The sequence below is a fragment of the Tiliqua scincoides genome, chromosome 4 (genome assembly GCF_035046505.1).
Source record: "Tiliqua scincoides isolate rTilSci1 chromosome 4, rTilSci1.hap2, whole genome shotgun sequence".
NCBI lineage: Eukaryota > Metazoa > Chordata > Lepidosauria > Squamata > Scincidae > Tiliqua > Tiliqua scincoides.
The window spans coordinates 61,404,862-61,421,021 of NC_089824.1; the positions used below are offsets into that span (position 1 = coordinate 61,404,862).

Genomic DNA, 16,160 nt, shown 5'->3' on the forward strand with positions numbered 1-16,160 from the left:
TTTTAAAAAAAGAAAAAAACACCTCTCAATCTGAGACATTGCTGCCTCAAATTTTTGCAGGGTATAAAATTTTTTTACAGCCAAGTTACAAACCCCTGTAAAAATGGGGTTTAACACCGATATGCTCCCAGAATCTTAGTTATGTCATCCACTATAATACAAATATACATATTATTACTTATTTTCTCAGGATTGTTGCCTAGAGAATGTTCTTTATCTTACAAAAACTTATCAATATTAAAAAGCTGCACTTATCTTGCATCCTCACCTTAAGAGTATGGTTTCGCTCATTACTAAAAGCTACAACTACTATTACAATGAACATTCAGAATACATTCAAGATAGGGAAGAAATCACTATTACTTGGACAGACCACATGAATCAATATACTGGGGCTTGGAACAGCAGCTTTTGAGGGAAGATAATTATCCATTCAGGCTTCTAGCTTATTATCTTACACTAGAATCCAGACATGATAATGTCTTTAGTTTTAACTCAACCTTCTGAACACATCAACAAATCATTTTATGTTTTTGTGCTATTTGATCAGGCATTAAGAGCCATGGCCTCCATCTAAATATGGGTCTGCATGCTGCAGAGGATGAAATGTAAATGATATTAGTTAGTAGTACATGCCAACATGTTTCAGTGACTATAACTATACTAACAGTATTGCCTGTTTTGGATTTGCTTCTTCTTTAAGTATATATTTTGATCCTCTTCTGCAAAATTATTGAAGGAATTAATGTAAGAAAAAAATGCAAGTAAAGCTTTCCAAGTGCTATTTTCTTCCAGTGCAAACAAGTTTACTGACTGACTTGCTTGCACTGCCTAATTCCTGACTCTTCCTGTAATTTATGGAATGGCAAAAAAGCATCCTAATGCAAACATAAGCTGCCAGGTAGAACAAAGAAAAGAAAGACAATCTGGTTTTAGTGAGTTCTCTCAGGAACTCCTGAAGACAAAGCAAAGAGAAAGGCATAAGGCTCAGATCTCATTGATAGTCCGCTCAGAAGGGCAGTACTCTGAGGTGCCTGGAGATGACATGTAGAACGACTGGGTTTTCCTTTTTAATCTGGCTCTCTTGTTAGCCAGAGAGAGGCTTCGGCGGCTTGAATTAATTATTTCTGAAATGAACTTTTTGCAGTCTACACACACTTCCATGGTGCTCCAGTCCTCCATTAGCTCTTTTGGAAATAATGCTTCTTCATCTGACTTATCTACAGACTTGGACTTTGAGGGCAACCTAAAAAAAAGAAACAATTTTGTTTTTATTGGCTTAGTTTATTTTTCTAATTGTAATCAAAAGGCAAACTCTGTCTATTCTAAAACAAGCAAACAAAAACTATATCCCTCAAGTCTTTTCCCAGTTCCTGACATACTGAGGAAGAAGAGAGAAGGAGAAACAAGGAGAAAATGTATTATAAAAGTATCTTGGTGATTCACTTCAGAATAATGCAAAATACAATAGAATCATAATAAAACAGATGCATTAGCCATTTATGGAATAAGAAAAAGGACTTACAGAAGTCCCAGGAAAGGATATTTGGGTTTGTTGCCTTAGTTTTTGCAGAAAACAAAAAAGAATCCCTTGGCACTTTATAACCTAATCAATTTGCTGTACCATACATTTTCATAGACAAGAATTGAAATCTAGACAATATTGGTTCTTAAGTTCTTCCATTTATAGAGGTAGCACTGTTTATTGCAAGTAGGGAGAGTCAATTTTTGCTGATCTCCCCTTCCCTCTATGCTCCCTGAAATTCTGTTCCTGAACATTGAGAGATCCTCAAGAACAGATTTTCAGGGCTGAAAAGGGAAGAGTAAAAAGGTAAAAACTGCCCCTTTCCCTTGCACAAATGGAAGAACTTGGGATACATGTCTCATGGTTGCATAGATAAGAATAAAATGTTTTTATTACAATTAAATGTAATTTTCAAATATACAGGACAGAAACCAAAGAGGCCCATGTGTGCAAACAGTGCTTCCACATACTGACTAAAGAGTCTGCCAATATTCTCTTCTTATACTTTATGGAACACCTGTCCAGTGGGTTGCACCAATATTGGGCGTGCAGGTGGAGTGACTTTCTAGGTAGTGCAGGAGGGCCATCACTAGAGGGCCCCAGCAGCTTTTCAGATCCAGTTAGCCCTTTAACCATAGTTCATTCTTTTAAAAAGGTAGCAAATATGGAGTATAGGCTACAAAAGAAGCTGCTGGTAGATAAACATCTGTCCTGGTCAGCAAAAGCACATCTCTGGGCATTGCCTGATGCCAAGCTGCCCCAAGTTCACAACTGCTGTGGCACACACAAAGAATAGCTCTTTACTGTGCTCTGTTGGTTTTTATAAAATCAGGAAGTGTTGGACTTTCCATTTTATTAAAAGGGAGTGTATGAATGTTTGGGTGGTTCCGTTCCATAAAACTGGAAGTCCTACACATTCTGGTTTGTGAAAACTGTGTGATGGAGCACAGTAAGGAAGCAAATGATTTGCTTTCTGCTTGCTTTTAGCAAACGAAATCACTGTGGCTCACATCTGTCATGGTCTGCAGGGAAGCAGTGGCAGATTGGGGATGAAGGGCACCCTGTACCTGCTGCCTCCTCACCCACTGACACATAGCTGGTGGACATAAGCTGCATCATGGCTGGGCTCTGGCCCCGGCCCTAATCAAACCATGTCTCACCTTGGCATGCCTTTCAGTGACCGGTGATGGCTGGTGGAAGGTTTACCTGGCCTCATGAAACTCTCTCCTCTCTGCAAAGCAGAAGGTCCCAAAGAAAAGATGGGAAGAGTGGAATATGGCTTTGATGGCAGGCGCATCTGTCACAAGGGCAAGAGAGTAAAAAAATGAGACACATCATTACCCAGAGGATGTATGACAACACATGGGCTTGTGCAGCAACTCCTGCAAAGTACACCCAACAATGCTGGCCAAGGAAAGTAGTTTGTGAGTTTCAAATACCCAGCACCATCTGCTACAGTGCTATTGCTACACAGCCTCAGTCAATTTCCAAAGGAAATTGCATGAAAAAATCCACTGCATACACACATTTTGTAAAATCTACAGGAATAGGAATACAAGATGAATGCATTAATATGAATGTCTACATGTGACACGTACTGTATTCAAAGCAGAAATATATTAAAACAAATGTTTGGTTTTATTTTTTTCTTGAACGTTGTATTATTTAAGTGTTTTTTAACAAATAAATTCTTAAAAAGTAAAAAAAATGGAATTTTAGAGCTAGTGAAGCAGCTGTGCCTGATGGATTATAGTATAGTGTTTATGAAGGGGAGGAATTTGTCATTTTCTAACATACCTTTTTACAACACTGTGAGCACACAGGCCTGTAAAGGAAAAAGAAAATACATAGCTTATTTAGGTGAAAGTAAAACTACTTTCATGGAACAGTAGTGGGTGTGTTTCTTAAAAAATAATGTACTGCATTTGCTTTGTAAGAAACATTTAAAAGCTACACACTATTTTTCAATTTAACTGGCTACTTCACCTTAAGCTCAAATATCACAAAACAGGAGGCCAGAAAAAGGCTTAAGAAAGGAATCTAAGGAAGCATGTGCACAATCCATGCATGCACTGGGTCTTGCTCAGCTTCCCATTCCAAATGAAACTTCTTGTGCAACATCACAGTCTACTCTAGATGGTCACCTAATGTTGGGTAGTGCTTTGGAGAGGAAGGAGGGGGAATCTCAGAAGCTATGGTGGGCCCACTTCCACAAGTGCTTCTGACAGATCTTGGGCAAGATCTGGAGATTAAAAATCAGGAATGGTATAAGTGACTATTTGCTGCATTCCTGCTCTCAAAGAAGGAACAAATTAATAATAGGGTTTGGGCCCAAGAGCCCCATTCAAAGTCTACACATCAATCACTCACTTTTATTTAACAGCTTCCAGGAAGTGCAGCCTGGAGAAACCCATACAAACATTCATCTTTGGGTCAATACAGTAGTAAGGAAAATAATGTTTATGGTTTTTCATTATTATAGTACATATCATGCAAATAATTTTCATTAGTGAGCATGTATTAGAAGGTGGGGGGGGGGGAAATTGCTAATCAATTTCTTGCTCTTAAGAAAGGGATTCTGAGAAACTTATGGCCCCCTGGAACTGGAGACAGGTTGTCTGCAAAACCTATCCTCTCAGAGTGTTCTTCCTCCCCCATCTATCAACCTTATATACTCCATCAGAAGCTAAAAGGGCTTTATATGTTACATCTAGCCTGAACAGTATCATATCTGTAATTAACTTTATCAGCTATAAAGTTTCCTGGCTTACCAACACTACCAAATTTCAAAAACCTGCCCTATCCCAAGACACTTGTATCACAAATAATTGAACTTCTCTTCCTTCAACTACATAATAAAAACTGTAAGTAAAAATAAGCAGTACAGTTAATTAAAATGATAAAATAATAAGTGACCAGTCCACACTCTATTTTCTCAATTCACTGTGTATTGATTACACAGGCCAACACACATTTTGCTTCCTTAAACGTTACACCAACTCCTGGGTATGTTTGGGGTGCTGATTCCAAAAACCGCATCCGTTTTGCCCTATCACCTAGTTTTGGAGACACGGCATAGCCTCTTTAGTGAATGGTTCAAGCAGCTTCCTCATGAGGAAGCCTACACCATGGCTTCCTCATGAGGAAGCTGCTTGAACCATTCACTAATGAGGCTATACTATATCTATAGTATAGGCTATACTATATCTTCACTAATGAGTATACTATGCTATAGGCTAAACTAGATGTGATAGGGCAAAAGGGATGCCATTTTTGGAATTGGCACCCCAAATTCACATCAAAGCACCATGAAGTTTGGGAAAAACTTTTCTGACCCTCAATTTTGTATACCTGTGTTATTAGACACAACGGATGGCTTACCTCTTACAAAACTGACAGGTGTAGGACCAGGTGAAGAAAGAGAACCTCCTTGTTCGGCAACAAAAACATAGCTACAACAATTGAGAACAGAAGAGTTCATAACATTAGCAGGTCTTCTTGGAAATCAATCTAATACATATCTAAAAAGATCATTAAATATTTAGAAAATGGTGATTTAACCACCATTTTGATTTAGTCACTGCAATTAAATTTGCTTAAAAGGGGAATTTTCCCACTCTTTCATAGCATGTTGGTGGAAATGCATCCACACTTCTCTGCTATCTAAGGGCCCAAAAATATGGTGCCCAGCACAGGCAGTACGCTTGTACCACAGGCACTGGGTGTTGTGAAATTGTTGTGAAGCATTTTACTGCTGGTGGTACACATTACTGCCAGTGCTGAGATAGCAGCAGTCGGTACTGGGCCTCAGCACCAGGAGGAGCCAGCGCTGGAGCGGCTGGGGGTAAGTATTGCCTCTGGTTGGCAGTGAGGCTTTTTGGGGTGGGTGGGGATGTGGAGGGGCAGAACTGGGTGGCAGGAGGGGAGGATCAGGCTCCAGAGGGACAGTAGCAGAGTCTGCTGCTGAATCCTATGCTCCCTCCCTGGCTGGGAAGCTCTACATGGATTTCCTCAGTTCTACACCCTCTCAGTAGCGGGAGCATTTCTGAGGAGAATTATTAGAGGCAAAGTGGCGTAACCTGGGGTAAGGGAAGAAAGGTTCGCTTACCCCGAGGAGATTCTAGCGGCTGCCTTGGCACCCACAGGATACAGCGTCGGCCATTCTGGAGCTGCTGTTCCTCTGGGTGCTGTGGCACCATAGGATTGGACAGTCAGTTATTTTATTCTCACAGTTAAGGACTCTAAAGCATTTTTGCCACTCCCAACAGAGTAGTATGACACATTCATCTGTCTTCAGAACGGAATGTCTACTTTTAATTACCTGCCTATGTATCCAAAAGATTGTTCAAGGTGTGTGAAAGGTTAATTACAATGTTCAGTGCAATAATTGATTTATTATTATGGGTTATTACGGTACCATTACGATTTTCAATTTGAGATGCTAAATTTCTTTTCCATGCTCCACTCTCAGTTCTTTGGAATATCAGCAGAATAAGGCATACCTTTCCTTTCTTGAGGGCTGTATATACATCTTTATACTGCTGGTACTTCTCTAGCTCAGCTTTCACCAGCACTTGGCGGATATGCATTACTTCTTCCACTGTGAGGGCCAGGCATTCCACTGGATAACAAAACTCCTCCTGAAAGCCAAAAGTCTCCATTAAGTATGCAACTCATAATATTTCCCAGCTATCTGCCCAGAAAGCCATCACCTGGTTAGTAATTTAAGAGAAGAAAGATTTCACCATCCAAACTGTAAGACCATTTTCAGATCTACAGGCATCACGTTTCAAGTTGCAAACAGTTTGGATGCCCAACCAAAGGCGCCAAATGACTATTAAAATATATTGTCATTTGCTAAGCCAATCACCATGTTATCAATTTCATGTTACAACTTTGTGATATGATGTACAGAGATCCAGAACTGTGTCATTTAAAACATAAATGTTAATTTTAACTGAAATGTACTTGATACTCTGTGATGCCTAGAGTAGTCTGATAAGTGGTTAATAACCCAATCTAGACAAAACATTTATTCTGTGGTATCACATGCTGATGACATGCATCTCTAAATACCCAATGAAGTTACCAACATGTATACAGATTTCTTTATAGCCACATAATGCTAATAACAGCATTTTAAATTTTATGCAGCATTATGGTGCAAGTAACAGCAGAAACCAGAATGGAGGTTTTTGACACAGAAATTAGTAATACTACTGGTTGAACTATTTCTCATCAGTAACATTCACCAGCATGTTTAAGATTATATCAATGCCAAGTAGACCATCCGTACTGCTGGTACCACAGAATAAAAATGCCAATTTCCAATTAGAGTTCAGCTCTGTATTTGATTGTATAGATCTAGGTGAAAGACAGAACTTCTTGATATATCCTCACCATTTCGTGCTTTGCAAGTTATGTTTGCAGGATGCAGTTTGCATTAAAACCATATCTACCCAACCATGAGGTAGATCACAAGGCTGAAGTCACAAGATAGTGGCCTACACAAGGACAATCAGCAATCCATGGATGAACTAGGACATCAGTTTAGGTCCAAGTCCAACATTATTATGCTCACTAGAAAATGTAGGAAAGCTCTCTTACACGAACAAGCATAATACTGCTTGCAAACTTGGAAACTCAATTAACAAATCAAAATTACAAATCAGATCAGTTGCAAGTTACCGTAGATACTCACGTATAGTACATGAAATTTTTGCCAAGTAATCAAGCTCCAATTATCACTTCGCCTTATCTCCGAGTCAATCAGAGGGCAACACCTTTCAACTCTGAAAAGTTTCATTTCTCAGCTGAGCTATTGCTCAGCTCAGGCAGGCACCTCCTTAGTTGCTATAGTTAGTTTCCTGGGACATTCCAGCCAAAGTTAACCTTTTATTCTCCTTCCTTCTGCTGCAGCCTGGTTCTAAGCACGTCTGTTTTTTGAAACACCAGGATGGGACCCTCCTTCCCAGGATACAATTCAGCGCACCATTACTTAAGAATAACACCCATGGAAAGCAGTGGGTCTACTTCTGAGTAAAAAGGGTTGCAAATATCTCATCTCTCTACTGTGAATTGAATTGCACACTCTCAGTTATGTGATATGGGTTGTATGTTGTATGCAGAGCTTCTGGCTTAACACACCAGACACCTTAAAGGTGTCTTTGATTCATGGTTCTCCTCATGTCCACCTTAAAGGTGTCTTTGATTTATGGATCTCCTGCAGTGGTCCCCAACCTTTTTCACTTACATATCCCTTGGCAGCCCATCTCCATAAATTGTACCCTTCCTATTAGCAAAATGTTTGTAATTAATAATATAAGCCTTCATCTCCTCCATATGAAAGCCCAGACTTCATGTATTAATCGCATATTTTCTCTTTTCATCTGTTTGAAGAACAGAAGACTCTGCCTTTGCACTGTTTTGCACCAGAAGTGTCCTGAGAAATTCTGGGTGATTGATCACTTTTCATATTATGTTTCAGTTTTTTTACTGTGCTGATTTTCAATCACAGGTGCATACATGAATTGATGACCAAAAACTAGCTATTGGTGGGGCTTTCACAGCCAACTAGCTACCTCCCTTCCTGCCTTGCTGGTTCTTGCAAGGCATTCCTGCCTTGCAAGGCATTCTGGAGCACGGCCTGCCTTTTACTGCCATTATTTCATTCTTTTTCAATTACCCCTAAAGGTCCTGTTGAGTGTCCCTGGGAGTCCGTGAATACCAGGTTGGGAACCACTGTTTTACTGGTATGTAGTTTACAGTGCACTTACTCTGATAATGTTTACAAAAAGGTGGTGAAGACCAGAATTTTAAAAAGAATAAAAATGTATCTTATGATCTTTTACTATGTTTTTAATAAATTAGAGACTACAGTTCTTAGGTAACAATTAGTGGTTCAGGATCTGGCCTCGGGTAAAATCAGACAAAACTATAGTCAGACACCCCCCTAAGTTTAACCCCCGACTTATCCGAGGGTCATAGAAAATTCCATGATTGTTGGCTGAAAACCTGCCCTCGGCTTATCTGTGGAGTCGACTTATAGGCGAGTATCTGCGGTACTTCGCTTTGCAGGGTTATAACATCATTCTGTCTTTCAGTTAGAAAAAAATCATTTATGATGCGGACCTGGTAAACATGAGTTTTTAGGAGCCACCATGTTTTTAAGAACTGCCGTCTTACCTATCTAGTAATGGAACACAAAGAAACTTCATCCTGCTTAAGGTACCAGCAAAACTCTACAAGGCAAGTTACATACACCTTTTCAATCATTAACTTGATTGTCCTCAATGAAGATGCTTTGTTTTCTGGAGAGCCAAAATTTTGAGAGATACTGTGCCAACAAGTTGCAAAGAACAATAATGCTTTCTTAGAGCTAACTAGACTTATGGTAACAGACCTATTTCTTTAAAAACTTAGGAGAGCTGTGGTCTAACCTTCGGAACAATAGGGGATTATGGGTGGGTATAGGCTGCCAAGTCCTCTCCTGCACTTGTGGTTTATTTCTATCCAGTCCATGTCTACCTACCACTCAGTCCAAGCACTTCTCTTTGGATTCAAGTACTTCTCTTAGGATTCTCAGCTTATTTTTAATTTGAACTGGACTTCATTACTTTATCAAATCTGTTTGACCTTCCCTTATGATTTAAAGGTAGTCTGCCTTGCAAGGGGCTCAGAGTGGTTGAGAAACTTGTCTGAGAATTAACAGCAGTTCTTTTGAGCATGCCTGTTTTTGGAAGTAAGTCTCACTGAATTCAGCAGGAATTTCTTCCTTGTAAATATGCTGAGGAGTAGCCTTAGGGTCATATTCTTTCTATTATTGTCAAGGAATACACCTAGAGTTTCTGCCCTTAACATGTGCATTTAAACATTTCATGTGTGAATGAGTTGTATGTCACAGAGCCCAGACAGGCTGAAGCTTCCTGTCATGTGTATACTTAGTGGCAAACTCAGCTTTTCTGCTCCATAATATGCAGAACGGTCTTTAATATTAGTCTTTGAAGAAGATTTTTATTCCAGTTTGCCTACTACGTATTTGCCTAGAAATTCAAACGAGGCCTCCAGCACTGGCTTCTGAGTGTTGCAAACATGTCATAAAGTATGTTTGCTGACTCAGGAGTTGGCTGGCCAATGGCCAGATCCAGCCTGGATAAGGTGAGATTGTGCTAGCCCATGCAGCCCAGTGCACGGATGGGAGAGGGTGCTGGGAGGTAAATCAGGCCTGTGAAGGGGTGGAATTGGCCACATCACCACAGGCCAAAATCTAACTCCTATCCCTGGCCCAAGCAACCTTATTTGGGATGTCTGGATGTGCACCAGTGAAATTGCTGGCCTAGATCTGAGTAGTCCCATGGGGTGGCTGGAGCTTTACTCGGGGTTAGAGGAAAAATATGCCCTTACCCTGAGGTGATGTCCAGCTACCTCTTAACCTGCGCTGGATACAATGCAGGTCAGTTGGTCTGCCTGTTCCAGCACAGGTTAGGATTGTGCTCTAAATTTTTCCACTAATTTTGCAGCAATATATTAGTGACTGTGAACAATTACTCAATTAATGCCTTTTTTATGAAGACATTACTCAGTACAAATTACATCAGAGAAATAATCCTATTTGTGTACAAGGGAACACAAAATTTTTTTTGTTTCTTTCTTGAAGATGATCTATTACTCTATTATTGTACATCCACAGTAGATAATGGGAAAATATTACACTTTTGTTCTTACTGTCACAAAAGTTAGATTTCAGCAAAAATGTGAAACACACACAAGCTAAAGGAGAGAAATGTACATATTTAAATCAAAGTTTTGTTCAATTTTAAGAGAATATAGAAGGACAACCAAACTGTAATGCAACATTCAAAAGAGGCTGCAACGTATGAGAATAAAATTTGACATGTTGAGAATAGATTTCATTACTTAAAACACTTTTTTAATGTAAACCAAATTATAGAACAATCCAACTTAATTAAAATAACATTTAGTAATTCAAACGCCTATTTGTAATCAGTCCCATTGTTATGAGGGTTCCATATTAGTGTCAAAGCACTATCTAAGATCTCCCAGTATTCTGATCAGATCAGAATAGATCTGATCTGGGTAGATCAAGCTAACAACTACTGAACATTCCTTGCTGGATTTGAACCCATGTAAATATTGAAGAAATGACACAAGCAATGGCAATGAATTTGACTGCTCTCTTAGATTTTAACACAACCTCAATAATAATGTGTAGGATGATGTGAACTAAAAAAAAAAAAGCCACATATTGGCCATATTTAATATTGGCCAGGATATTGGGGAACTAGTAAGAACTGGGGAACAAGTTTCACAATTTAGAAGAGTTATCAATTTGTGTCCCCCCCAAAATTGTTGTCTTCCTTTCTGCAAAGCAAACCATTTTTGAACTCATTTTTGATGAGTGTATATATGCTCTATGCCAATAAAGTTTCTGATTTGATTTATGTATATATGCTAGCTGTTCAACAAAAAAAAAGTCAAAAATTCCCTTGTATGAACATTAGGCCCTTGGATCCTGGCTGATTTATTCTTGTCATGTTAGTCATACCTGACACCATTGTTCCCTCTAAGGTGTGTGGTCAAGCACTCACACATCTCCAAGCCGAGCTCCACAGTGTGGAGCTTGGCAAACTGGAAGTTCAGCTATGACGTCATGTGGTCATCTCTGAATGTCTGGAACCAGTATCATGACACAGTTGTGGCACTGCACCACTGGTGTACCCGGGGGAGTCAAAGGGGAGCAAATACCTCGGGACACCATGCTTTGCACCCCCCTCCTTGTCCCCCAAACAGAGGCCTTCAGAGGGCCAAGCAGGCTGCGCGCAGCCCTCTGAAGGCCTTCTGAGGCCTCTGGGGGACCTTTAAACCCCATTTCTGGTTTTCATTCAAAGACCAGATGTGAAGTTTTAGGAAGGCCTTCGGGAGGCCTCAGAAGGCCCTGTGGGGGGGATGGCATTCTCCTCATGGGGGAGCAGCATTCTGTAGTCCTGGCCCTAGGCCACACAGGGGTCAGGATCGCCAGTGCACTGCACAGCTACAGAAGGGGTCCATGCACAGGTGCGGACCCCTTACAGGGAACACTGCCCACTATAAAACATAATTAGAACTCCACATATGCATTTAAAACAGTTGCCAACATAATGACTGTAATCTCCCTGTAAGGTTTCTACAGTCTCCAAGAAAATGAATGGAATTGTCTCAGATTGTCATGCTTTCTCATTAATTTCTGTGGGCCCTCCTCAGGAGAATGTCTGGTTATTTGTACCTTGAGAGTCACTCCCACCATCAGTTACATATAGTATGCACACAACTGTTGTTTTTTTTGTACAAATCTTTTCAGTGTTTCTTTCTAAACACTGAATGAGCTCAATCTTTACTGGGTGTTTATCAGTTTCTGTATGGAACTATTTGCTCATTTTAGTGATGGCAACCTTCAGTCTCGAAAGACTATGCTATTGTGCTCTGAATGGTGGTTCTGGAACAGCGTCTACTGTGGCTGAAAAGGCTGATTCGGGCGTGACAATCCCTTCCACACTGGGAGCCAGTGCAGTCTGTCCCTGGTCTGTCTCCCTGGATACGGGCCTTCCTTCTTTGCCTCTTTGCCTCAGTCTGTTACTCATTTTAGTAAAAATGGAGGATCACAGTCAGGCTCCTGGAATTGTTATAGTATCTCAGAGTGCAATCCTAGCTGATATATGGGCCAGAGCATGTCCCTTGCCCCAGAAGTGTCACAAATATGCCTTAAATCATGTTTGTGCCTCCTTTAGAGCAGGCTGGGCTGGGGCAAGGACATGTACCAGCCTGCCCGCACCATATCCGATCGAGTGAGTTCGCACCATATTCAGATTGAGTGAGATCGTACTAGCTGAAGCAGGCCAGGGCAGGAGGGTGGTGGGTGGACATTCTGTGGGTTACTGAACTCGGAAGCAGATCTGGACTGGGAGGGGATTGGTCGTGATGGTAATCCTAATCCCCACTCCTAGCCCAATTGGCCTTACACAGGTCACTCAGATTTGTGCCAGAGAATTCATTGGCACAGATCTGAGTAACCCCACAGGGCTGGCTGGTATGCGACACAGGGTAAGGGGAAAAATATCCCCTTACCCTGAGCTGCACTCCAGCCAGCACCTAACTTGCGCTGGATACAGCACAGGCCATTTGACCTGTTGCAGCCAAGTTAGGATTGGGCTGCCCCGGTATGTGAAATAACTGAGCTTTGTCCTACATGCTAGGTCAGAAAAGCCCTATTGGGAATTACTTCAGCAAAATCTAATTCAAGGTAATGTCTTGAATGCCTAAGCTTAAAAGGACCTTAGGATGGTATACATGTGGCCTATTTCTAGTTTAATCTCCTCCAATGATGGAATAATGATGGCTCCTACTGTACCAGAGTCCATTATACCAGCTGTGGCATGGGAGGGAATCTTGCAAATAACCCTCCAGTACTTTTATGCTGGTGCAGAGGCTTACTGGACAGAAAATATCTGAGAGCAAACCTTAATTCTTAATATTTCATTATATTACTACCTACTGAAAATGAATATAGGAAAACTTATAATTAAATACAAAAAGTATTACTGAAGGATTCACAGATAAAAGACCCAGTTAAACAAACCTATATTCCAAATCCAACAAACCTGCAAACCAAAGATTTTTATCTCCAGCAATCCAATTTCACTGGAAAAATTCATGAATTAATTTCTCAAGAAAAATGTCCAGCAGTTCAGATATATTTACATGAACAACCCTCATCACAGCTGCCTCTTAACCATCTTTGATTTATGAATACTGGTCTGTTTATGATTAAACATTTCCTTTCTGTCTGACACAAGAACAATTTATAAACATTGGGTCTTGGGGAAAACTGGACATATCTGGCTTCATATATACTGTAACGTAAATTCTAAATTTCCTCTGAATTGACTTTCTGGTCCAGGGTTGGTTTCTTTAGGTTCCATAGATTTAGGATTTTGAAAATTCTTTCCCTAATAGTCTTGCAATGTTGCATTTTTAGTTTGCTGTCCTTTCACAAATGATTTCTCCTTTCAACGGAATTGATTAGAAGGTCTACACATGCACAGTAGAGTCCTACAGATGTCAAAATCAATTTCAATCAGTATCTACCATAATCCTAAACTGCTAATCCTTGCCACAGTTTAGGAAACTCTCCCCTTCTTGATAGGAAGGGAAAGACATATAGAAAAGGGTTTTTTAAAGCCAGCAGTATAGGCAAACCTTTGAGGGTTTCCACTTGTTAAATGCTCTTTCACACAGATAATATATAATCCTCACCACCCCAAACAGGGCTGCTTCAAAAGGATGGGAGCTAAGCTGAGAGGATGTATGTATGGTGGAAAAAAGTGTTTTGAGAGTCATCTTTGGAAAGAAACTTGTTATCCTGGAAACCTAAACAATAGACAGGAAGGAGAAAAGGGAATGCTGAACATGAATACAATATTTATCAGGGACTTTGGCTTATACCATCCTAGCTTCAGTATAAATTCCCTTAAGGGGGAACAACAAAGCCATAGTTAGTAAGTGAAATGGGACAACTTTTCTGCTATTTCTGCTTAGTAACAAGCACCTGCCTGTCTCTTTTCACTGGAAATGAAAAACATTTAAATGATGAGGCTGCTTTCATTATAGGAAGAAGCTGCCATTATTGGAGTCAATGATAAGCAATAAAACTCCATCAATTCTGAGAAACGGGATGAGGAAATATGCTGCTGAATTTTAAATGAATAATATTTTGAGTGTATGCAAGTCATTTTCTTCATATTTTGAACAGCTCGAGTCATAGAACAGTGCTCAATCATATTTTTAATATAAATAAAGTAGCTTTTAACAGCATTCTTAATGTTCAATGATAGTTTCAAAGTTGGTTAAACTCGTACTTTTATAGATTTTCAAATACGAAATGTATTTTCTTCAAATTATGAAATGTATTTCATAATTATTTCCTCTAGAGGGCACTACTGCACAACTGACATATTTACTTATATCCAACAAAACAAAAAAAACTTCAATTATTCTGTTCCTTTTCATGCAGAATGATTCACATATCAAAAAATGTATGCAGAGTATAAGGCTGCAAGTAATGTACCACTATGTATTTCAGTGCTTAGTTATGTGGTGCTTTTCAATGTACATACCAAGGATACAGATGCCGCCACTCACGTGTTAGACTTATAACACACTTGCATACATACACATACATATGAATCTATGCATACATACAAAAAACAAGAGCAAGTCACTTTATACGCAGAAACACAAATGACAAGCTGAAGAGAAAATAATTGATATGCATGAACTTTAATATATTTGTGTATACGATTTTTAGAACCCATCAACGGTACCCTTAATTATGTTCCTTAAGGTTTCTTCTTCAGTTGGATATGGTCAAGTATAACTTTTCTGCATCAATTTGATTACAGACAAGAAGCAGAGACTCAGGGCACAATCCTAACCAGGTCTACTCAGAAATAAGTTCTATTGTGTTCAATGGGACTTACTCCCAGGAAAGTGAGGTTAGGATTGAAGCCTCATTCTCTTAATCAAACAACAACATAATTAGGGGGTACGTGCCTTGTAAAGGTACATAAAAATAGTAGATCATCATTAATTCAGAAGTATTATAGGAATTATTAATTCAAAAGTATTATAGGAATTGGGTCTTTTGCTGGCAACATTTTACTGTTGAGTTAATCAGCTATAATTTAGTTACCACATATGACATTCTTGTCCAATTGTTTATACAGTCTTGTCTCAATCTTATCTTAGTTTGATATCAAATGATAACACAGTTAAAAAAAACACAACTCCCACACAGAGACTGTGTTCTAAAGGTAGAACCAAGGCGGCTGCTGGTAATGTAAAAAAGCATTTTTACAATACTCTGTTCCTTTTACTGTTGTATTTTCACAAAAAGAGCATGAAGGATTGCATAAATTCATTAATTTAAATGTATGACGAACAAGGATCTGTAGTCAGTAATGTTTTCAGACAAGGAGGGGATGTAAATTTGTAAAAGGCACAAAGGCCACCAATTTTTGAACAGTATCAAAATTATGATGGAACAATGCCATACATTTACACACATTGTACGAGATACAGATAGAAAATGGCTTGGATTCCAAGTGCTATTCTGTTGATGGATGAGGATAGTTGGTGGAACTGAGCTTTCCTGAATCTCCTTTCCTTCGGCATCCTGTGCATGCCCTAAAAATCCCTGCCTGAGAGTTGGCTAATCCTCTGGAGCAGGATGGCATGTAGGGAGCTGCAGAAGGAATCAGAAAAAAACACCCTTCCCTCTTGTGCCCAAAGAAGCAAGAACTTAGGATCTGAGTCAGTTATTTTTCCCCTTGAAGATTTGTGCCTTTGTCAGGCTGCAATGAAGAAAAAAAATTGGACCGTATAAAACATTTGCTGAAGATTTTCTATGTGCTGATTGTTTCCCTCATCCATACTTTGAATGCACTTGTTCTCTCACCTGTAAAATAACTATTCTCCAAAGCTATTAATTTTTTTTGCCATACGCTGCATGCTGTGCTGACAAATGAATTTAAGAGGACTGAAATTCCGTTCAGCTAGGATCACAAGCCATACTCAAGTTTGA

At 39.6% G+C, this 16,160-nt stretch overlaps 1 protein-coding gene across 2 annotated transcripts in view; it reads right to left on the minus strand.

Moving 5' to 3' along the window:
• Positions 1 to 987: 987 nt before the first annotated feature.
• Positions 988 to 16,160, minus strand: part of SPIRE1 (spire type actin nucleation factor 1) — a 119,088-nt gene continuing 103,915 nt past the window's right edge. For both annotated transcript variants that reach the window (XM_066625665.1, XM_066625664.1), the window contains 5 exons: positions 6,028 to 6,165; positions 4,907 to 4,977; positions 3,323 to 3,350; positions 2,686 to 2,822; positions 988 to 1,246 (listed from right to left, as the gene is read on the minus strand). In XM_066625665.1, coding sequence (XP_066481762.1) covers positions 988 to 1,246; positions 2,686 to 2,822; positions 3,323 to 3,350; positions 4,907 to 4,977; positions 6,028 to 6,165 — 633 coding nt within the window. The remainder of the gene's footprint in view (positions 1,247 to 2,685; positions 2,823 to 3,322; positions 3,351 to 4,906; positions 4,978 to 6,027; positions 6,166 to 16,160) is intronic.